At 37.9% G+C, this 23,484-nt stretch overlaps 1 protein-coding gene across 4 annotated transcripts; it reads left to right on the forward strand.

Moving 5' to 3' along the window:
- The first annotated feature begins 763 nt into the window (after positions 1-763).
- On the forward strand, positions 764-20,473 carry clcn7 (chloride channel 7). Of its 4 annotated transcripts, none has more exons than XM_042504845.1 (26): positions 764-1,005; positions 3,318-3,395; positions 5,218-5,283; positions 6,007-6,072; positions 6,250-6,382; positions 6,937-7,046; positions 7,573-7,653; positions 7,787-7,849; positions 8,660-8,743; positions 9,154-9,247; positions 9,926-9,990; positions 10,902-11,018; positions 11,120-11,174; positions 11,631-11,691; positions 13,362-13,503; positions 14,769-14,862; positions 15,054-15,226; positions 15,715-15,766; positions 15,953-16,080; positions 16,692-16,777; positions 16,951-17,083; positions 17,810-17,869; positions 17,959-18,135; positions 19,748-19,828; positions 19,981-20,113; positions 20,170-20,473. In XM_042504845.1, the coding sequence occupies exons 1-25, from the start codon at positions 892-894 to the stop codon at positions 20,065-20,067; spliced, it is 2,400 nt and encodes a 799-aa protein (XP_042360779.1). In that variant the 5' UTR covers positions 764-891; the 3' UTR covers positions 20,068-20,113; positions 20,170-20,473. The 4 variants fall into 4 exon arrangements, with proteins under 4 accessions (XP_042360779.1, XP_042360781.1, XP_042360778.1 ...); XM_042504847.1 differs by having other exon boundaries at positions 19,981-20,096; positions 20,153-20,473; XM_042504844.1 differs by having other exon boundaries at positions 19,981-20,473.
- The last annotated feature ends 3,011 nt before the right edge of the window (positions 20,474-23,484 follow it).

Here is a 23,484-nt window from a genome sequence, read left to right on the forward strand (position 1 = left end):
TGGACTCCAATAAATGAATGATGAGAGCTTTACAAAATAAAATGCCCTGCACATTTGTTGGCGTTTTTACTTTCTGTCATAACCTAATAATAATAGTGTGATTTTCATTTAATTTAATGTACTTGTATATATATATTGATGTCTGCTTCTGTGTGCTGTTTCATTGTCTTTCTCTGATTTTTGTAATATTTTTAGTTATCTACAAATGGATTAACATACACACTGGAGGATGCCTTGATCAAGCCCCATTGACAGTTTTTTGCATCCCTCATCACATTTTTGTTGCTCTATATTTCATTTGTATATGAAAACACATAAACTAAACTAAATTCATCACATCTCCTGAACCAAGCATGATAACAAAGACAAGGTTATGTGTACCCCTATGTTTTAATGAAAAAAGAAAAAAGTATCAGTAGAAAAATAAATCTTAGAATAATAAAATAATATAATAAGAAGAATAAAATATATAGAATATACAATGTAAAGAATATGCTATAATACACTGTAAATAAACTAATGCGCATAAATCCTAAAAACATTTTAAATATATCCCTTGAATAACACACATATTATCCATATACATATATATACACATAAATCAATAAAAATACTTAAATGCTTGGTGAACTTAAGGCTTGTTGGCACTGGTTGTTTTCGCACTCAGACTTTAGTTTTCTACCAAAAAAACGGTAAAAACTACAAGTCCCAGCAACCAACACGCCTAGCAGTTATTTTGGCCCTACACGCGAGCCGTACAAAACGTCACGAGGTACCGGGGTGATCATGGGGAGCTGAGGGAGAATAACAGTAGTTAGCTAGCAAGTGCAACAACTGAAATTAATGAAATAAATCAGCGGCAGTTTGGGCGGCGAGCTACCGGAGGCCACCATGGCGAACATCACGAAAAAAGTGTCATGGTCCAGCCGGGCCGAGGAGTCCGGGGCCGCCGGGGAGGGGACCCCGCTGCTCAACGGCTCCGAGCAGCCGAGACACTCCAGACAGGTAGCTACAGCTAGCACGGTTAGCAACGTTAGCTAACAGCTGCTCCTCTTACGGCGTTAAAAATATGCTGTGTCATGTTTTTAATAACCGGTATAAGGTTACGTTGAGTCATGTTTTTATATGCTGCATGGGTCATGAATGCTTGAAGTTAATTTTTAATGCACTGCCGCGTACACAGCGTTCATTTTGGGGTGTGTTTTCATGTAATGTGTTATGGTATGTTTGCAGTTGGGCATCAGATGCAGCAACGAGCTTTGTTTGGGACGGAATGTAACTGCATGAAAGTGATTAAATTAGTGTTCACTAAATTACTTACACGATGCACGCAATTAGATTAAGCTGCATAGTAAAATAATAAAATTAGAGAGTTTTCAATAGCCATTGCTGATAGCTTTTTATTTGGCTTATTCATCAGCGAAATATTTATCATTATAAACATCTTACTTTCATTAGTCATAACCTTTGAGAGGGTGATGATGATATTATGTTTTATTTGTCATTGTGACAGTTCTCCAAATGGAGTAAAATCACAAGTAATAAGTCAAGTTATATTGTCTCACAGGTAATCTACCCGTGTTATAGTAACTACTCAAATGCTGTGTAAAATTGCTTTTAGTATGTTAGAGTGCAGTATAGGTTTTAAAAACAATAGTTAAAGGATAGTTCATTTTTAAGTGGGGTTGTATGGGTTATATATCTACAGACAGTGTATTATTACATTTAGTAGATGTTAATCGATACAACCCCAGTCTGGAGAAGCAGGCTGGAGTCCAACAGGGAAGCTATGCAATTTATTGCTGTTGATAAGGTCTGCAATAAAAATGTATTTTAGTCACCTAAAAAAACAATATCAATTTAATCGTGTGCTATGTTAAAAGTATTTTCAGCTTTAACTTTCATTCAGACTGACTGTTTAGATGGGGGAGCCGTTGATGGCTTCTTTTTCTCGTCTGTGCTCTCGTCAAATCCACCAGACTCCATAGAGAACCCAAATAATGAGTCCCAAAACCCAGATATGAAAAATGAATTAGCATTTCAGCACCTTTTGTGTCAAAGTGAGGCTAATATAGACTACAAAACATCATTGAGCCACGCTGCTTCGTAATGGTGGCAATGTAACCACACTGTAGTTTTTTTATAGGTAATAATAGCTTTTTACTTCTGGTGATTACATTAGGCTTCAAAAATCCTAAAAGTGGAGTTCATTTGTGAAGATTATCTTGTTGAACAAAATGTGTTAGTATCATAAATGTTTGTTAATCACAGATATATTCTTTTTCTGCAGTAATGCCTAATCCAATGGAAAAATCCCATAGGCTTTTAAACAAGGGAAACAGGGCATCATTATTATTAACAACAGTAATTTTAGCTTGCTTAATACAGATCTGCTGCTGCCATGATTTGTTTGTTAGTTTCAGTAATTGTGTGACTGATGAAATCTGAACTTGCAGTTTTACACACTAAAATCACACGATAACACAAACAAAATAAGTGTTAGAGACAGCAGTAGACAAGCGACTCTTGTGTTCAGTGATGTTAAATCACTGTTATTCTCAGTGGAGTCTGGCTTTGAAGAGAGTGATCAAACTGCTTCATTCAACAGTTGGAAATCACTGTCTGACATGAAGGTAAAACTTTGAAAATATTCTAAATATAGTGTATGTTTAAACTGATATTGATTTTTTTTTTCTGTTTTTTGATGGGACTTTTAATAAGTGGCTAACATACGTTTTGTTGCTGACCCCACAAATCCAACAGCGGTACATTTGCTTAGCTTCTGTGTCCGACTCCTATCTGTTTCTCCAAACTGGGGGCGTGCAGCCTGACATTTACTGAATGTGATATACTGTCAATGAATAAGTAACTCCTACAACCCCACTTCAGAAAATCTGAAAAAACTCTTTAGACTCTGATATGTGTAATGAGTTAGTAGACCTGCTGTCTTTAGACTGAAGGAAGTCGGCTGTCCAACTAATATAGAAACACACTGGAACATCCAACTTCCTTTTTCCTTCAATGGCACCAAGATTAGCCAATTACCTTCTGTACCATCAGAACCAAATGTGGAAATAAACAAATCACACTTCTTTTGTTTATGTACCTTGGTAGAAGATGATTTAATCTCAATAAAATAAACAGAATTTCTGTTTGAGTACACCTTCACAGTTCTCATTTGTCAGAAGAGTGCCATGTTGAACCCCGTTAACATTATTTAGATATCAACATCTGTGTGGTGTCAAAACATCAGCCTGGAAACTGCTACACATAGCCATACATCTATATATTTCTGTTGCTGTCTGTGGTGTCTGTAGCTGTCTGGAGGAGGCAGTATATTTCAGATAGGCAGACTCAGCACGGTGGATTTGGAGGAGGAGATGACGTCAGATGAGGTAAAGTCCGAGCCACGAAAAAAACGTCACCGCACTCTTTCTCTCTTTGTCTGTCGCTGCTATTGATCATCACTCCATCACGACCCCTTTTTCTTAGTTTGTAGTGATTTCATCAACTATAATAATTAAACTCCCACCTATGTACAACTGAATTAATAACATCTGATCAGTTATATTTCAGTTATACAAACTGAATTTAATCTCAGTTGCTCCCTTTCACAATAATTGAATTTTCCCTATAAAATAAGTGGGTATTCTTAAAATTATGAGTTAGCATCTTAAAATAATGTGAAGCTTTCTCAAAATTATGAGATGGTATCGAAATAAAGGGAAACTTTTTCACAATAATGATTTTTTAATGAGAAGCTCTCTGAAAATAATGACTTATCTCAAAATAATTTAAAAAAGATACTACATCATTATTTTGATAAGAAGTTTCTAATTTTGAGATCATGAGTCATTTCGAAAAAGTTTGTAATTACAATGACGAAATAGGATTTTTTTTCATCACAATGGCAGAAATGAGCTTCCAAACTAAACAGTTTATTCCTGATGTGGAAATCCCACACAGAAGTGACTCATTCAGTGTGCATGAGAGACACGTGTTTGGAAACTGTCTGAAGGTTTCCACTGTGATGAATCACAAACGATGTCTTAGAGGAGACCATGTGCTTGACCCTGTCCACTCAGCCATTTGGTATCTTGAAAGGATTGATCCCACACACTGCTCACTGATGAAAAACAAACGGATAAAGAAAGAAGAGCAGAGCAACAGATACTTTATACAAGACCTTATCAAAACACCCTCACTTTTAATTTGGAGCCAAAAATGTTTAAACCTGTTTGATAAATCAAGGGTTTTTTTGTATCAATTTTAACACAGTGAGTGAGTTTAATCAGGCAATAAAAACTCCTAGAAATACTGACATAAATGCCAAAAAAGTCACTTATTCAGTGTTAGATGCCTTTAATGACCAAAAACCAGAATGAGAAGCTTCAGGCCACAGTCAGTGGTGACCGCTCAGTACAGAAAAATAATACGACTGATGCTTGAAGCTGTTTTGCCGTCACTTAGTTTGCAGGACATCACATTCTTTTCCCTGCGTGAAGGAAACCATCAGATTCGGTTCTGTTTTCACTCCCTGATGGGAATGTGATGCCATGCTTATGATCGGCATGGATGCTGCAAACAAAAGTGTATTTGTTCACAGTTTTTTTGCTTTGTTTTAGTGAATGTTAGTCATCTCATGTAGTTTGCTTCATGTGCTGCTGATTGTTGCTGCACAGACGGGCCACAACTGTGACAGAAGCCGTCCTCACAATGCATGTAAATGTGATTTTAAATTGCCTGTAGCTCGCTTGTATGCATGTCAGGATGCACTCTTTTGCACCAGTGTTTCCTTCAACATTATATCATTTGCATTAACATTGAAAAACATGCAGTAATTCCCCTTTTCTTCATTTTGCTTATATTTTAGAGATTTTTATGCATTTTTCTGGAGGAAACACTGATGCTTTGTTTTTATTCACAGTCACTGCATCTTCATCCGCCTCATTATTAATGCTCCAGTGTCTGCATTCAATAATGTCTGTCAAACATAGTGCTTCTTTTGAAGTGACTTCTGAGAATAAAAATGGCTTTCTCGTGTTTGTTTAAGTGCTCATGAATTGCTGTCGTTGTTTCCAAAATGTTTGATTACTCTGATATCAGTAACTTAGTTCCCAGCTCCCTGTGGTCCCTCACATGATTCACCAAGAGGTCAGAGGTTATAGGTTAGTGTCGGTATTATGACCTCTGTTTTTTTCTGTGTTTTCCCTGCAGGACTCTCTGAGGGGGCGGCCAAAAGAGATCCCTCATAATGAGAAGCTGCTGTCACTTAAATTTGAGGTAAAACCGTCCACTTGCCGAAAAAAAGTGTTACATTGTTCAATGATTCTAAAGACCCCAGATTTTATTGGTCAAGTTTTTTATTAAAGCCTTGTTTATTCGTGTAGAATATTGAACTTTTCTGCATTCGTGACACATTGTAGGAGTTAAAAACCATAAAACAGGTATTGCTAAAATAAAGGAAACAATTAAACCATTGTATTGTATATTCTTAAGGTTCACGTTTAACTATATTATGTGCCTTTTTATCTTAATATTGTTTGTCCTATCCATTGTACCAATTGTACTTTTTTGTTATTTTAACACACATGACATGGGACATGGGACTTAAGATCTAAACTAGCACCCCGGTTAACTTGGGTTCATTTACATTTGTTTAAATGTGGATTCATGTGCATTGTCCCTTATTACATAAATACATTAAAAATGACTTATTAAATTAGTGACAGCTATAGAAAGTTCACTTCAGACCATGAAATTTAAACAACATGTTGGGGCAACCGAGAGGGCAATAATCTTAAACAGACCAGAAACCTACAACTGCTGAAAAATCAGCTTTGTATTAACATATTTTTGCTTTGCTGTGAACTTGCTGGCATTAATCAAATTTATGACATGAACACACAGTCACATTTTCAGGATCTATGTTCATTATGAAGCATAAAAAGAAGAACCATCACATTTATCTTTATTTTACTGATGTATTTGTGTGTGTTGTTCCAGAGTCTGGACTATGATAACATTGAGAACCAGCTGTTTTTGGAGGAGGAGAGGCGGATGAGTCACATGGTAAGATGAGCACGAATCACCTGAGCCTATGTCGTGCTACTTATTATATTTTAATGTATATAATTTCAGGAATTTGCATCTCCTTCTTTTTGTCTGTGCTTCTTTTCTATCTTTCTTCTGCTGTTTATTTAAACTCCTGTACTCTTCTCTCATCGCTCCCTCATCTTGTGTTTTCAGGGTTTCCGCTGTCTGGAGATCAGTCGCTGGGTGGTCTGTGGTCTAATCGGCTTTCTGACCGGCCTCATTGCCTGCTTCATAGACATCGCGGTGGAGGAACTGGCTGGGATCAAATATCAAGTGGTCAAACAAAGTATCCTAAAGTTTTGTGCTAGTTCGTCCTCAGTGTAGCTTCCTGGCACTTAATGGTGGAGCTTTACTGCACAAGGACAGCACAGAGACAGTGGAAAAATATATTCTAGGTATTGGAATTGCACTAATTTCCAGGAGGTCAGGTCAGGAGGTGAGGACATTGTTTGATACATTGTTTCAACTTCTGGGGTTTTTTTTGTTTTGTATATTTGTTCATCCACTGTGTGTACTTGTTGTAGAAATGCAATTCTCAGGAAATACTTAAGCATCTTATTTTTTAATTCCTGAAAACACTGTCTTTAACTTGTCAGGCTATTCGCAGAAATGTCTGGCAACTATTATGCTTAGCCTTGTTATTAAGAGTACAATTCAGAGCCTTTGGTATTATGTACTGAACCGGGTGATTGTTATTCATCTTTATAGCCCATCCTCTTAACATTGTTTGTTCATAATAGCTACCTAAACATCATGGGTTTCCTCTGAAAAAGTGTGGCAATGTTTGGTTAATTTCAGCCCCACTTCCCAGTTCTTTCCTTGACCTCTGACGCCTCACAGACATAGAGAAGTTTACAGAGGTGGGCGGCTTGTCGATTTCTCTCATCCTCTGGGCCGTCCTCAACTCTGCCGTGGTCATGCTGGGGGCCATTATAGTTGCATTTTTTGAGGTAAGACTCAATGAAAAATGATGTGACCTTTAAATTATCATCATGACTTCTAATTTGGAAACACAATCTGTATTTCAGTTGTCTTCCTCTTTTGTGTATTTGATCACATTCATTGAGTAAGAGAGCGAATTTGAAGAAGTATGTCACTTGTATTTCTGAATTATACGCCATTCAAACACAGGGAAGTGAAATCTTATTAGGCAACAGCATGTCGGCACCGGTTTGGCTCCAGCAGTGCGTAATACTGAAACTTTATTAGGATGAATGTGATTCTCTATTCGTGCCATTCTGGTCAACCACAGTTTATAAGATGGTCAAAGGGGACAGCTGAAAGTTTCCTCCAAAAATCAGAAGGATCAAAAAAGTGGTTCATTCATGCTTTTTATCCCACAACGTCTGCTGGTCATACCATTTCCACTTTCAGTCACATCCTCTGATATCATAAATACTCCAGGTCTCTTTATTTTCCATCTTCCATCTTTTCTTTCAACATAACTCTCCTCTATTTCTCTTTTGTCTCATTCAGCCAATAGCAGCAGGAAGTGGTATTCCTCAGATAAAATGTTACCTAAACGGAGTCAAGATTCCCAGGGTGGTACGACTCAAGGTACAGACACACAAAATACACACACACACACACACACACACACACACACATATCAACTGATGCATTTAAGCATTTTTTTTTTTTATCAGGAAGGACTTTCATATGCTTTACATGTGTGTTTGTCTCGTCACAGACGCTGGTGGTGAAAGTGTGCGGTGTTATCTGTTCCGTGGTCGGCGGTCTTGCTGTCGGGAAGGTAAAAAAAAAAAAGTTAACCCTCACTGACTGCCCCAAATGTATATTAAAATGTTCTCTTGGCTGAAAGCTCCTGCTAAGGGTCGACTTCGGTCAGCAGAGACAGATTCACAGCAAAGACCAGACATGATGGCCACCAGAGTTTAGCGATATGACTGTATACACTGTGTGATGGTAGAAATGTGTCCTCCGGTAGAGATTGGGCGATACTGTTTTTACTGCTGGAGCTATTCTGGGCAGGGCTGGATTCACGCATTATTTCATGATTTTCGCAAATCCAGCTGCTTTGCAGGGTTACTTGTTTTGGGCAGACATAGAGGAGGAGAGTGAAATTGTAAATGCAGAAACCTGTAACACTTGACGTTACAGTTCTTAGGAAACTTAAAGCTTCCATTTAGATAATGTTTTATTTTTATGGATTTGAGTTTTGGTTTTTAAATCAGGTGTTGTCTCATGTGAGGCAGTTGTTTTTCAGTTCATATGAAAGTGCCAAATAAAAGTAAGGATGTACCAATACTGAAGTTTAAAACAGCAGTTTGGCCAATACTGTTTTTTTTTGGTTGTTGCTAATTTTGTTTGTTGTGTAAATTACGTATACCATAACAAAAGTATTTGGCCATATCGCCATTACAGATATGTATGGATCTTCCCGTCCTGATGTTTTTTGTCTCCATGCTTGGAAATGTGGCGGTTTGCAATGATTTAGATCATTTCAAGTCCAAATATTATGTATTGTGTTTGTGAATAAATGCCAAGTCCAGACAAGAATTCCCTTTCTCACCTGTCTTCTCGTTTACCCACAATCCTTCAGGAAGGACCCATGATTCACTCTGGTGCTGTTGTAGCTGCAGGAGTCTCCCAGGGCAGGAGCACGTCTTTAAAGAGAGACTTTAAGGTCAGTGTGTGTAGTTTTTATCCCATGTGTGTATCAGGCTACTCAAAGAAGTATGTTTGATAACAATCATATTTTTTCTTATAATTGGAGTCACGTCATTACTAACATTCAATATATACTTGTTTTACTGAAGATGTTTTGAACAGTTTTTAGAATTTGACCCCGTGTCTAGACTGAAAACTTCTGCACGGAGCAGATTCAGACCGCTGCAGAGACTGAAATTAGATCGTGTCTGTTGCTTGAAACGCACCAGTGAAAAATGCTTCTGATGCGCTTGCAGTCTAGACACAGAGTTAGATTTCCTGAGTTCTCAGTATGATTGTCCATTGGTCACTCATAGGTGTGTACTATTGATAAGTTGTTAGAGTGTGTTAATAAGTAAAATAATAAGTGTGTGATTGTGTTTGTAGATCTTTGAATACTTCCGAAGAGACACAGAGAAGAGAGACTTTGTGTCTGCTGGAGCTGCTGCTGGAGTCTCGGCTGCTTTCGGAGCACCAGTCGGTAAATAACCTCACACCAGAGCGCAGTAAAAACATGCACTTTCTTATTAATCTGCCTTAGCTGTGTGGGCAGTTTAGCTGCTATTAAACCAACAGTCCAACCAGTGTGGCTGCATGCCCAAAATTAAAAACAAAGAAACCTATGAGGAAACTTTTGTTGGACTGGATTGTATCACCATCAGGCCTTTCTGAGAAAAACACTTAATTAATTGCCCTCAGTGAAGGTCATGGCAGTATTAAAAAAGTCTCATTTAATTAAAAAATGCTGTTTTCTGTTGCATGTTGTAATGATGGTCCTAAAATGTTGCATACTGTGTGCAGTCAGGAGACATCTGTAAACAAGGGAGCTGTAAGCTGTAGAGAAAAAGCCAGCTTGTAAATACAGATGTTTTTCTTTCACCAGTAGTGTGGGAATTCTTCACAGACTGGGTCTCAGTCTGTTATGTGTTGCTCCCATGTGAAAAGACTGCACGCAGTTCAACTGGTGTGAACCCAGTAAATGTTCAGCTCCTGCTGCGCACTAATCGGTCAACACACTGCGAGGAGGATGTCGTGTGATGGTGCCAGCTGACTTGGCACTGATGCTCAACTCCAGACAACTAATAAGAGGATCAAAGGGGTTGTTGAGTTGAAATGCTGCTGTGTTTTTTGACTGTGATTTTGTGTCCTTGGTCGACAGGCGGCGTTCTGTTCTCTCTGGAGGAGGGTGCTTCTTTCTGGAACCAGATGCTGACGTGGAGGATAGTAAGTCACTCTGTATAGCCCCGTCATGTCATTATTAACGATCATGTGAGGTTGTCGAGTAAATCAAATCAATTTGTACCCTGAATACCATCAGTTGAGAAAGCGAGGGAGATTAAATGCAAGGTTGATGGAGCAGGATGTCAAATGTTTCTAAATTAATTAATTTATTATTATTATTGCTTATTTAATTATTTCTGAAATGGGCTCATGTTTGTTGTGCTTTTTTTTTCGTTTTCTCTGTGTTGACCTACAGTTAGGTCGACTACAGTTACTGTAACATTACATGTTGTCTGTGTCACAGTAGGGTGAAAGTTGCGAGAGATGAACAGATGTTTGTGACTAACGTTGTTGAAGGGGTGCATTGGTCAGTGGTTTTCAATTTTGATTTTAGTTTTGGTTAGGGCGGTGGTTAGAAATAGGAGGACTCACTTTCCTAGAGCAAGAACAAATATATTCCAGGAATTAGGTATTTTAGGCATATATTTGCTTTTGTTCCATTTGCAATCAACATTAACTTGCACAATTCTTACATGCACTGTTTTTGTGGCACTTAAGGCTCTTAGTGATTGGAAATGACTGTGATCCCTCCTTTTATTGACACTTTTAGATGACTTTTATAAATAATTTTTAATGGGATTGCTTTTAATTAAGTTTGTGCTGCTATGATGTTCTGTGTGCCTGTTTATTGTATTTTTTAATTGTTTTGTACCTCCAACTGTAGATCAAATATCTCCTTGAAGGATAAGAAAAGCTCTGAACTTATATGCCGACGAATTGCTCGAATTGTTGTTTTTTTTCTGTTTGTGAGTCAAAAACATAAATAAATGTTTTTGATTATTTTTTTCAGTTTAGTGTCTCATTTCCTCCCTTTTCATTTCTCTCCATTATCCCTCTTTCTTTCTCTCCCCCAGTTCTTTGCCTCCATGATCTCGACCTTCACCCTGAACTTCTTCATCAGTATCTATCACAAACAGCCAGGAGATCTCTCCAGCCCAGGTCTCATCAACTTTGGGCGCTTTGAGAGCGATGTAAGACACTTAAATATTAATACATTGTGTATTTTTTCCAGCTTTGTGTTGTTTGTTAGTCGATGTAAAAGATGACATGATGAACTTTATTCTTTTTTCAGAGTGTGGCCTATAACCTCTATGAGATTCCCTTGTTCATTGCTATGGGAGCTATAGGTAAAAACTTTTTTTTAATGTGCCTGGAAATATGTGTAATTCTTTGCAAGATGCATTTAATTCTTGCATGACTGCATAATGATATAATGAAATGTATTTATTTATACAGTTTATGACTACAGGGACAATGTTCATTAATAATCAGTCATATTGTGCCAGTTTAGCCAGGTTGGTTATTTTTTTTACATTAAAATACATTAAATACATTAAAGCATGAACAGCAGTACTGTACATAGGACAGAGTATACTTCATAAGAACCCATAAAATATGTAAAAACAGGTTCAACAGTACATGAAACACATTTCAAGTTTTAAAAAAAGTTACAGAGTAAGGTCAGACACTTGATTGTCTTATAGTCATGATTTTATTTTATTATTTTTAAATAAACAGAACAGTTTATTTGATTCAAATACTGTTCGAAAGTCTGACAGTCTGTATGTATATTTCCTGTGCAGGCGGCTTGCTGGGAGCTCTGTTCAATGTTCTCAACTACTGGCTGACAATCTTCAGGATCAGGTATGAATAAACAAATGATCATATGATCACAAGTACAAAACAGATTTTCCCCAGCCTGAGAAGAGAATTTCAGCAAAGGGTCAGGTTACGAACAGCATGAGGAATTGCTTTGTATTTGTAGTGTGCCAAGAAAAACAACACATGCTGGCATTAAGGCTTTGCTGCTCCTTGTCTAAGACAGGGTGGGGTGCAAGATGAGGAAGTTTTCAGATGAACATTTAAAACAGCTTCTCAGAATGTCTTGTGACTGAATTGTGTAAAAATAGTCGCAGAGTAAGAACAGGTATAATCACCGGGAGACTGACTGATCTGGGAGGAGACTGCCGCTAAGATATCTGTGGTTTCTGCTTCCGTGTCTGTACTTGTATGACAGTAAATTGCTATGGCTTTGACAATAAGAGGAAAATATTGCTATATTTGTATGCTACAGGCAGATTTCTTGGTCCTGCAGCTTTCCTGAGAACCGCTCATCCAAAAAATATCACTGTCAACACTGCAATTCTCTGAGTCCTGAGCAGTACACCTGAGCCACAAACAGCAAGAGATTTATTACAATGTTTACATATGAAAAATATTTATTTATGTTGCTCTCCTAACCCACTGTACTCAGAAATAACTCAAAAAGGCCACTAAAGCACTTAAAAATATGAAACTTAACAGTATAATTAGTATAATTAAAGTGTGTACTTCTACTCCAGAGGAAAGCATTGCACTACATGATGTACCTGACAGAGAAATGTTACTGGTTTTGTTGCAGATTAAAATGGTGAAATATGCGAGGTATTAATTTTCCAATTAGCTAGATGAGTTGCTTGCTTTGGCACAACCACAGTGGTTATTAAGTAGTATGGATTAAATCAGAACAGAACAGATCGCCTTTATTGTCATTATACAGTTCATATATGGCATATGTTGCTCAGTGGCAGATGAGATGTTATTTTGCTGGTGGTGACATTATTTGTCATAAGGTAGTATGGCAGACTTGCACAATGAATGTAAGTAGTTGACGTGCTCGACTCAGTCTGCACCATTGCAGTTATAAAGTCTTGCATGTGACATTATTTTGCCAGTGGTAACGTGATTAGCATTATAAGTTGGCAACGTCCACAGCACAGGTCCTTGGGTTTCACGCCGTACACCCACCGAATGTGAAGTGGATCAGATGAACTGTTCCCAAGATATGCAAAGGATTCACATATAGAGATTCTTTGTTTTATAGTTAGATGAGTAAAGTGTGCAAGGAGATATCAACTGGAAAATTAAAAAATGATTCACATTAATGACACTTAATGTTGAAAATAAGACACTCTACACAGTATTTTCTTAGCTTTAAATTGAAAATCAAAATTAAATCATCTGACACAGTGAGTGAGTATGAAGATAAGGTCTGTGTTTGTGTCACATTTTGTCACAATAATTAGATCCTGCTTGGCATTTATAGAGTCACGTCGCCTGAAGGCACAGAATGGCATAAGTTGGCATAAAAAGTTTTGTTTTCCACTCTGCTGTTTTAATTGCACCAAAAGTTTCCTCGTCATGTTGGGAAAGTCCGTACTGAGGCGGGTAATAGGTCAACATTTTGGAAGTTTCAGGTTATTAAAGTCATCATGTGTGGGATTTAAAAATGTCTGACTTGAGTGCTATCGTGTTTGTGTGCGTGCGTGTTTCAGGTATGTTCATCGGCCTTGTTTACAAGTGATGGAGGCCATGTTGGTTGCTGCAGTAACCGCAGCCGTATCATTCACCATGATCTACTTCTCCAATGACTGTCAACCTCTGGGGCCGGAGCACACTGAGGAGTACCCACTGCAGGTACACGCACGCACGCACACACACACACACACACACACACACACACACACACACTCACACTCTCACACTCTCACACTCTCCGACAAACGTCAAGTATTAGCAGTCAGAAAACAATTCCCTCCGACTTTTCTTGTTTGAGATGATGACCTGTAATAAAACTTTAACTGGGGAAGTCACATTTATGTAACGTCACAGGCAGTCAGTTATAAAATGGACAGTTGGATGTGCGTGATTGAGCAAATTCACACGACACAAGTGCAGATTCAGATAAGATAAGCCCTTCTCATGGTGGATCTTGGTTCTTCCTTTTTTTGTAGACAGAGCAGTTTCAGTTCAGCAAGCTTCACCAACATTAATATCATGAGAACAACACTTCCAAAGGATCTCGTACAACATCTTTGACATTTTTGTTCCCCAGAGGATGAACGTCACAGACTGTAGTGATGAAAGAAGAGAAGAAATTGCAAAGAAAATGAAAATGCATTTGTCTTTATCAGTAACATAATTTTTAATATTTAATTAAGAGAATTACAAAGAGAGTTTTCTGCCCATTTTTTCGATAATATTTAATATCCCCCCCAATCTTTTTTTCGGATCATTTCCATGTTACCTTACTATTTTTTTGCAGTTTGTGGAACTTTTCTTGCCAAGTTGCTCATTATGTTGTTTTTTTTAAATTCAAACGCCATTAAAAGGCATCTCAAAAGCAGGGTAATAAAACCAGTATTGATCCAGGTTTTAAAGGGTCAAGTCATTTGGATTTATTGTTTTCATTTTGAATTTCTGGTGTTGTGACATGCCTCGTTTGCATTGTGAGCAAGTTAACATGCTGTTTTTGGGAAGTACAGAGCTGCTATCATGGCTGTACCCTTTCTTGGTTTTGTTTAAATAGCAGAGGCAGTACTAAACAGATTTAAATATTAAACATTATTACATCTTGGTTTGCTTTTTTCCCTCACCTTTTAATAGACGGCCTGAGGGAGGACATGTTGGGAGACAGATGGGAGTGGCATGTGACAAAGAAAAGATTCAAACTACATTTTCTGCACTTTGAACTGCTGATGCATGAAAACACCAAATGTAGTTGGCAATCCTTTACTGATTCTTATCTGTCTTAGTGCTCTTTATTCACAAATTGCAACTGTTACATAGCATGTAAAAGCTTCAACAACAACAAAAAACACCAAAACATAACAGGAAGTAAGGTTCTTTGTGTCTCCTTTTTCTCCTGCTGTGTCACTGCTATCATTCTCTGTCTCTCTCAGTTGTTCTGTGCAGATGGGGAGTATAACTCCATGGCAACAGCCTTCTTCAACACTCCCGAGAGAAGTGTTCGCAGCCTCTTCCACAACCAGCCAGGTAAAACTGTTCATGAGGGCAAGCTCGCTAAAAATAATTATGTACAAACATGATTCTGCACCAGCCATTTCATCTCTCTTTTATTTTTCACAAGGGCCCAAGTGGAGGGAAAGTGGATCATAGAAAATAAAAGTGGAGACATTTATGTGTTCATTTCTCATTTTCACCTCCCATCTCGGTCTTTCTTAAAGGGACCTACAATCCTTTGACCCTGGGTCTGTTCACGCTGACTTATTTCTTCCTGGCGTGTTGGACGTACGGCCTGGCGGTGTCAGCTGGAGTCTTCATCCCATCTCTGCTGATAGGAGCAGCCTGGGGGAGACTGTGTGGAATACTGTTGGCCTCCATTACCCCCGATGGCTCGGTTAGTGTGTGTGTGTGTGTGTGTGTGTGTGTGTGTGTGTGTGTGTGTGTGTGTGTGTGTGTGTGTGTGTGTGTGTGTATGTGTGTTTGTGTGTGTGTGTGTGTGTGTGTGTGTGTGTGTGTGTGTGTGTGTGTGTGTGTGTGTGTGTTATGGATGAGGGAAAGTTGACACCTTTTTTAAATCCCATTTTTTTGAAAACAGAACTTATTATAGTCTAGTTAAAGGGGACCTACTACACTTCTTTTAGTTCCCTGTCCTATATATAATGTTACAATGTTGGATATTTTTATCAAATGTGGCTTAAGTTTTAAATAATTAGATAAACATATGTAAATAATCTCTCTAGCTTGAGAGCATTTGGACGACTTTTATATTTCTACTTTTGTGACAAGCTGTTTTACTTATATTTTTGAATTGGCTTCCCTTTTAACATAACTATTATACCAGATGTTTTTGACGTACTGTTTGACTTTTCTGTGTGTTTTTAGATCTGGGCTGACCCTGGTAAATATGCTCTGATTGGAGCTGCAGCTCAGCTAGGTGAGTAGGGTTCATCTTACCAAGAATAGGACCATATTTTTCTGACCAATCACAGTGACAAATACACAGCCTGTTTTGACCTATCAATATTCTAAAATTGTCCTTTTAAATAAACTGCATTTACAGTTCTCTCCAGTTAAATCAAGACAATGTTCAGTAGCAGTAATGATGCTCTTATTTTCACAGGCGGCATTGTGAGGATGACTCTTAGTTTGACCGTCATCATGGTCGAGGCTACAGGAAATGTCACATACGGTCTTCCTATCATGCTCGTCCTCATGACTGCCAAGATAGTGGGAGATTATTTTGTAGAAGTGAGTAAACAACTTTCCAAGTTCAGATGAGACACAAACACAATACATTTATGTCCCAAATCCATACTAGCACATTATTTCTCAGCAATATTATACACGTTATAATATGTAATGAGTCCTATGTTTTTTACGTTTTGAGTATGTAATACATTAACACTATAATAGTGACAGATATTCTAAGACATATAATAATGCATGTAAAAACTGGTTAATTTTTGAGTGTGCTGCTGATGTACACTATTGTCCTAGAATACAATCCACAGGGGAAATGTGGGAGCCGCTTACAGCTGCAAAAAATAAATAGACAGCAGGTGGTGAAATGGCTCCTTAGATTTCTTAGAAAACAAAAAATCTTCCAAAATATAGTTTTCTTTCTCTTAGCGTAACATTTAATTGGCAGCGTTATACTGAGGTCACAGTTGGATTAATTTCTGATGGCACACATGTAGCAAAGTTTTCTGTTAGTACAAATCAGTAAAGTATGTTGATTGCTTGTACAACAGTACTAAAACTAATACAACACAGATGAGTATTTAGTGCATACTGTAGTTAGCATGTTGTATAAATTTTAGACACAGGCAGAGTCTGTAAATTGTGTCTTCCTGCTTCAGGGTCTGTATGATATTCACATCAAGCTGCAGAGCGTTCCCTTCCTGCACTGGGAGGCTCCTGCCACCTCCCACTGGTTAACCGCCAGGTGAGTTCCTCTCTGAGCGACAGCAGTGTTGATTTGATGATTATGAAATTATATTCAATTTGCTTTTTCTCAATTCTTGCTTTTTCCCGTTCTCTCATTACTGTTCCTGCGCTCTTTGTTTCCCCTCTGTCATCCACACTGTCCCTCGCCCTCTGTTTCTCCCTCACACGCAGAGAGGTGATGAGTTCTCCGGTCACCTGTCTGAACAGGATAGAGAAGGTGGGAACCATCGTGGACATCCTCAGCAACACGTCTACCAATCACAACGGCTTCCCGGTCGTTGTGCAGGTCGCTGATAGTGATGAGGTATTGTATGATGGTCGGGCTTCTGTATTTTGACTACGTTTGTTTTTTTATTTATAAAGCAATGAACTGAACTCGAAAGATAAAGATCATATTTTTGGATCCATCCATGATAAAAATGTATCTACCAGATGGTGCATTGAAAATTTTGGGGCTTCATGTGTCTTATTCCTTTGCAATGTGTGAAGTCATTTTCCAGTGTTTCTAGTACAGCTGCAGAGGAGTTTTCAGATGTAATAGAAAATCACTATCCTGACATCAACAGGCCATTTGCAAATATGAATAAGTCTGGGACCTCTCAGTGAATTTTTGATTTACAGCGGCTGTTATCAACCAGTTATCGACATGTGATGTAGCGTTGACGTAGCGCTCTGTGTAGATGGCCAATCACAGCGCAGTACAGCTGGACCCCTAATCACAATGTCGTGCAGACACAGGAGGTGTTTGAGGAAGCTATGGCTGCTCCCACGGCCCGCTTCCCTCTTGTACAGAGTCCACTATTGAATGGAAAAGGTCCAGTTCCCATTCTCTGGATCACATTGTGGCAACTTTAACAACGTAGATGAAACACCACACCTCGAGGCACATAGTCAGAGTACTTTCAGGATGACTTCTGGCACTGAATAACGTCATAAACGAATTATACTTTACCAGAAAGGGATAGAGCTCCAAGTCAAACAGAAACTTTCTTTCATTAATGACACCTTCTTTTGTTTGTCCCCAATTTAGCCAGCGAAGCTCTGTGGCCTCATCCTCCGCTCTCAGCTCATCGTCCTCCTCAAGCACAAGGTAACGTCAGCGATGGGAAGAAGATGTTTATCACTGTTAAATGATTTAAATGGAGTCATTCAGTGTTTGTTCCTGCTTCGTCTTGGCAGGTGTTTGTGGAGTTGGCCCGCTCCCGGCTGACCCAGAGGAAGCTCCAGCTGAAGGACTTCCGGGACGCTTATCCTCGCTTCCCCCCGATCCAGAGCATCCACGTCTCCCAGGACGAGAGGGAGTGTATGATGGACCTCACTGAGTTCATGAACGCAACGCCTTACACTGTACCGCAGGTAACACACACTGACACTCACTTTCATTCAATCAACCACCTGTCATAAAGCGCTTCACAGATGACTCAAAACAAAAAAGACAAAACATTTAAAATGATAAGACCAATGCAAGTGAGACAATAAAAATGATGAAAAGGAAATTAAATAGATTTAAAAGCCAAAATAACAGTAATAGTAGTAAAACAGGGCAATTAAAGCTAGATTAAAAAAATGGATAAAATATGTTTAAAAAAACAACAATATAAATGACAGAAACAAAATAGATGTTAAAGATATAAAAATAATAACTATAATGAAATATTAAAATAAAAGCTAAACTTAAACTAGATTAAATTGATTTTAAAAACAAAGACAAATAAAATCGATTAGGAAAACTAATAACATAAACTTAAATGGAATACAATTTTACAACATAAAGATAATGAAGTGAATAAAAAATATGTATATAATAAATAAATAGAAATTTATTTATATCAAAGTTTTTACAAGCTCAAAGTTTCCTCAGTTTTTAACTTGCAGCTGTTACACAGATGCTATATTACAAACTGATTGAAAATATTTAAATGTATGGTTGTCTCTTTCACTGTTCTGTTGTTTATCGTAGAACAGTAGTTGTGGGATTTATTGAATCTTGTGTCTTCTGTGTTCTTGTCTGCTTTCTCCTTTTGTGTCTCTCCATAAAAGCCTTTTTGAGATTTTTATTTTGAGGTTTGTGATATGGCTGGTTGACTGAAAGGATCTCAATAGGGGCTGCAATGAAAATTTCTGGAAAGATCTAACAGCCTATCACATCAGTCGGTCTGCTGCCTCTGCTGCATCACTTTAGAGCAGAGACCACAGCGGACGCAATAAAACAGACTACAGAATATATTTTACTGGAGTCAATGACAACAATGATCAATATCCATTGAAGCAACAAAAGGAGGAGCATGTGATCGATTTGTCAAAGAGCTGTTGAACAAGCAGAACACAAACTTGCAGAAATGTGACGTCTTCGGGTCGCTCTGCGCGCAGTAACTTCCTGCACAGCGCATCGGGTTTGTTTTCCGCGGCGGAGATTGTTGCCATAAAAAGGCAACTCCATGAGAATTATATGAAAGTCGTTTGGATATGTCAGAAGCGACGAAGCACAGATTAAGGCGGTCTGCAAAGTATGCCGTCAATCAGTGCCTACCAAGACGGGAGACAACAAAATTTTTTTCATCGTCTGAAAAGGTACAATCCCAGCGACCACACCAATATTTTAATAACTTTTAAGGCAAGATCACTTGTATTGTTTTGTTAAGGCAGCTAAATCATGTCTGCAAAGTTAAATGTTTACATTTAGATGTTAATCAATATATTCCTTTATCATAAAATACATTTAAACCAAGCGTCGTTTACACAGTTAAATGTTTTTTTATGTTATATAATAAACTATATTATAAAGTTTAACTAATGAGCATTTTGGTGTCTTCAGTCATCACCAGGATCTTCTTCAGACTAGCAGAATTATTAAAGTTCATATTGTTGATGTATTGTAATGTTGATAATTATGTAAAGATAATTATTTGGGTTATAGCTGTTTATTAATGAATAAAGTTGAACTAAATTTGAGGTGGTTTTTCTGCAGGAAACATCTTTGCCTCGTGTGTTCAAGCTGTTCAGAGCGCTGGGACTCCGACACCTAGTGGTGGTGGATGATGAGAACAGGGTAAGAGTGTGTGTTTGTGTTTATGTCTGAATGGCCTTTTTTAACATTTCCCCGTGTGTTTTTGACCTTCGCTATTCATATAACGATTAAAGTAAAGTTTGATCACACTTTTGCTCGGTGCCTTAATGACGACAATTGTTCTGAATCTGCAGGTGGTCGGACTGGTGACCAGGAAAGACTTGGCCAGATATCATATGGGCAGACACGGACTGGAGGAACTTCAGCTGGCCCAGACATAGTGTGCGCGCACACACACACACACACACACACACACACACACACACACACACACACACACACACACACACACACACACACACACACACACACACACACACACAAACACAAACTACGACCACCTGATGCCTCATAAGCTCTATGCAGGACACCATCAAGGGCCAAGACATACTTTGATGCCAAAATGGTCTCCATGACAACACAAGGAAATCCCGTGTACAGACCCGGGTCATAAACAGAAGACACTTTTAAAAGTCAAACTGCTCTTGGTGTAAAAAAGAAAGAAAAAAAAGACATCCCCAGGTGTGATTGAAATATTTTACTTTGAAAGGATTCTGACTTCCTTTATTGTTATCACGGTTTGTTTGGCGACTGCTGTGCTGAGTCAACAAAAATGACGCCCTCGCACAAGGCTTTTATATCATTTCTTTGTCATTTGGTTATATGAAAATAATGTACAATGGTCAGAAAAGGAAAAAATTGCCTTATCGGATGATTTATCCTGTGCGTACACAAATTTACAAACCTCACTCCAGACATTTTACGTAGAGGCCAAATAAAGTCAGAGCGACGGGAAATTTTCAAACTAAAATTAAACAGCTTGAATAGCAGAAATCAGGTGAGAGGAATCGGTTTGATGTACATTACCTGGTAAACAGGAAACCCTCCTCTTTTTATTCATAAAAACACACACACATACAGTTTGTCACTCAGTCTATTCTGAAGCCCTGTTCACACGGGACCTCATGTCTGAGATCTCGTGGCAGAAATTAGCCCCTCATGCCTGCAGGTCCAGATGTTGTGGAGAGTCATTTCAGTACCAGTATCGCAAATGCCTCTGATACTGCTTAAAATGCAGGATTCGATACCTAAAGTACTTCACACATGTACATAGTGGAAGGTTTCCTGGAAATCAATTCTTCTGTTGCTCTAACACAGAAGCAGCAAGTTACACTGTGCACCTTCTGGCAACTACTGTATAATAGCGACAAAAAAGATTTTCCAGTGAATGGTGTAACGATTGCTGTGAGCAAATGTCAGCAATGTGACAGTATTTTACTGTAGAGTCCCACCAGCTTAGAGTTTAACCTGAGCCATCATAGCAATCATTTCACGGTTCACGGTAAACAGCTGTTCCTTTTTTTTTTAACACAATGGGATTGGAGCAGTACTCTGTATTCACTGATACACAAGTTAAGGTACTCGAATTAATATTGGGCATAAAAAGGGTATCAGAATATCTCTACTTTTGTCAGGCATATTTGTATGGATTAACTGAGGTCTGTGTTTGACTTGAATTTACCGACATCCCGCAGATCATCCCGGTCATGCACAGTGCTAACCTCTTTATGTTAAACATTTATTCAACAAATATTAAACAAACACAACCGATGCTGCTGCAAATTCTCACATTTTTGAGGTTTCACTCTTCTGGTGAATTTGAGCTTGTTCTTTATGTGAATGAGTGTCCATGCTGTTTAGACCTTTAGACCTTCTTACACCCAAAATGATGCCAAAACTTCCATCTCACTTTGTGTAGTTTTTGACCGAGGAGAGGCTGAAGCGATGCACGCAAAAACAAAATCTAAATTTGACACAATTTGCCATGTCTTTGATAACTTCAGACATGGCAGATTCACACCGCATAAGATCACAGGCAACCTTCACAATCACTACAGTTTACCAGAAAATAATTAAATGACCCAAAAGAAGAAAATTACACCATAAAAAGAAACAACCTTTAAACCTTTGAGGCCATGTGGCTGGTCATGACTGATCCATGTTAGCATCGTTTCATGAGTATAAAGAATAAACATTACAGAAACCTCAAAGTGACCAAAACCCACAAATCCTGTGTGAATAGGGCTTTATTGTGTCCCCTCAATGTCATTTGAACGATATGCAGTGATGAATTATTGATCAGCAATGAATGACATTTTAAAAGAATTCAAATGGATGCTTTTTATGTCTTGGTTTTGAATTCAACAAAACATTTAAGCTAGTTTGCTTTAAAAACCTGATTTTAAGCCAGTGTTCAAGAGTCTGTTTCTTCACTGACAATTTAAGGTCTTCTTTTGGGTGTCAAAGTTTTATTCTCCATTCTTGGGTAGTTTTGCACTGAGCGAATGCTTTTATTTATTGTTAATGTTGAATATTTTGTGTGGTTTGGGCTCATGGGGGGTCAGGCAGAGTTTGGGGTTTTCATGTGTCACAAGTGCATTTCGAAAAGAGGAGAGACTGCCTGATTATTTTGAATCTTGTCTCTTTTGGTCTATTACATGAAGATACAGATCCTTCCTTCCTTCTCTTTTTGTCAGCTTTACTGAACACACACACACACACACACACATATAAATATATATGTATATATATATATATATATATATATATATATATATATTTGTACTACTGTCAGTGAAACATGGACTTATACTTAAAGGTACTCACATTATTTTTAACACCTTCAGATGTTTGCACTTTGCCTACTACTGGAAAAAAAAAGTCTCTTTCTGTTGAGAAATACCCACAAGTGTCCCTCATGAGACTCTATATGAATGTAAACCGTTGTTTACCACAAACCTTCTGTGTAAACAAATCAGTTAAATCCTACGTTACTCCAGTTAGCACACAAAACACAGACTAATTTAGTTATTTAATTTTTCAACTTGTAAATCTAACATTTCTTCAGTGATCAGTATTACTTGTTTTTCTTTGTGCAATTCACACATTTTAGTCCGATTTTGTCCTCTTTGTGGTCTTTGTTTTTGTTGTACAGTTCTAGATGTTAAAATATAGACTATGCTCTATTTTATAACCACTGGATGAGCCTTTTGTGAATTAATAAAGTTCAAATTTATCTATTGTTACATGATTTGTTTGTCTGTTTGTTAGGGAAATGTTTAAAACTTTTTCAAAACAGCATTTTTTTTTTCTCATGACAGTTTTTTGGTATTGTGGTATTAACACACACACACACACACACACACACACATATTTATATAATAAAGGTCATTATTCACTTTGGACAAAAAAGCATTTAAAATCTTTGCAGATTCACAACGTGAGGTGGAAAAACTCTTCCCGAAAATCCCTATAAAATGAAAAATACATTTTCTGAGTTTTACTCCTGTGTTAACTCTTTAAAACCTGCACAAACATCATTTTTCTTGTAAACCATTGAAACTTTTGTCCTTTTTTGGAAAATAGATGTGCGTAGTGAACACAGTGAGCAGCGGAAATGTAATCTTACAAGCAGTTCCACAAGAGAAATAATGCATCACTTGTAGCATTTTCTTACGCACCTGACTGGAATACAAACGGTTATATCCTGAGGAATTTTGTTATGACTATGCATAATAAAAAAAGTTCAGACACATGCACTCATCTTCCCATCTCTTCTGTCACTTCTCTTAGTCTCC

This window comes from Plectropomus leopardus, chromosome 17 (genome assembly GCF_008729295.1).
Source record: "Plectropomus leopardus isolate mb chromosome 17, YSFRI_Pleo_2.0, whole genome shotgun sequence".
Classification (NCBI taxonomy): domain Eukaryota; kingdom Metazoa; phylum Chordata; class Actinopteri; order Perciformes; family Serranidae; genus Plectropomus; species Plectropomus leopardus.

Excerpts from the sequence above, each read along its gene's own strand:
- clcn7 (XM_042504844.1), top strand. The coding sequence starts at position 892 with ATGGCGAACATCACGAAAAAAGTGTCATGGTCCAGCCGGGCCGAGGAG. Across the intron at positions 6,073-6,249 it reads AGAGGCGGATGAGTCACATG|GGTTTCCGCTGTCTGGAGAT; the intron begins GTAAGATGAGCA and ends TTGTGTTTTCAG. Across the intron at positions 13,504-14,768 it reads CTGAGGAGTACCCACTGCAG|TTGTTCTGTGCAGATGGGGA; the intron begins GTACACGCACGC and ends TGTCTCTCTCAG.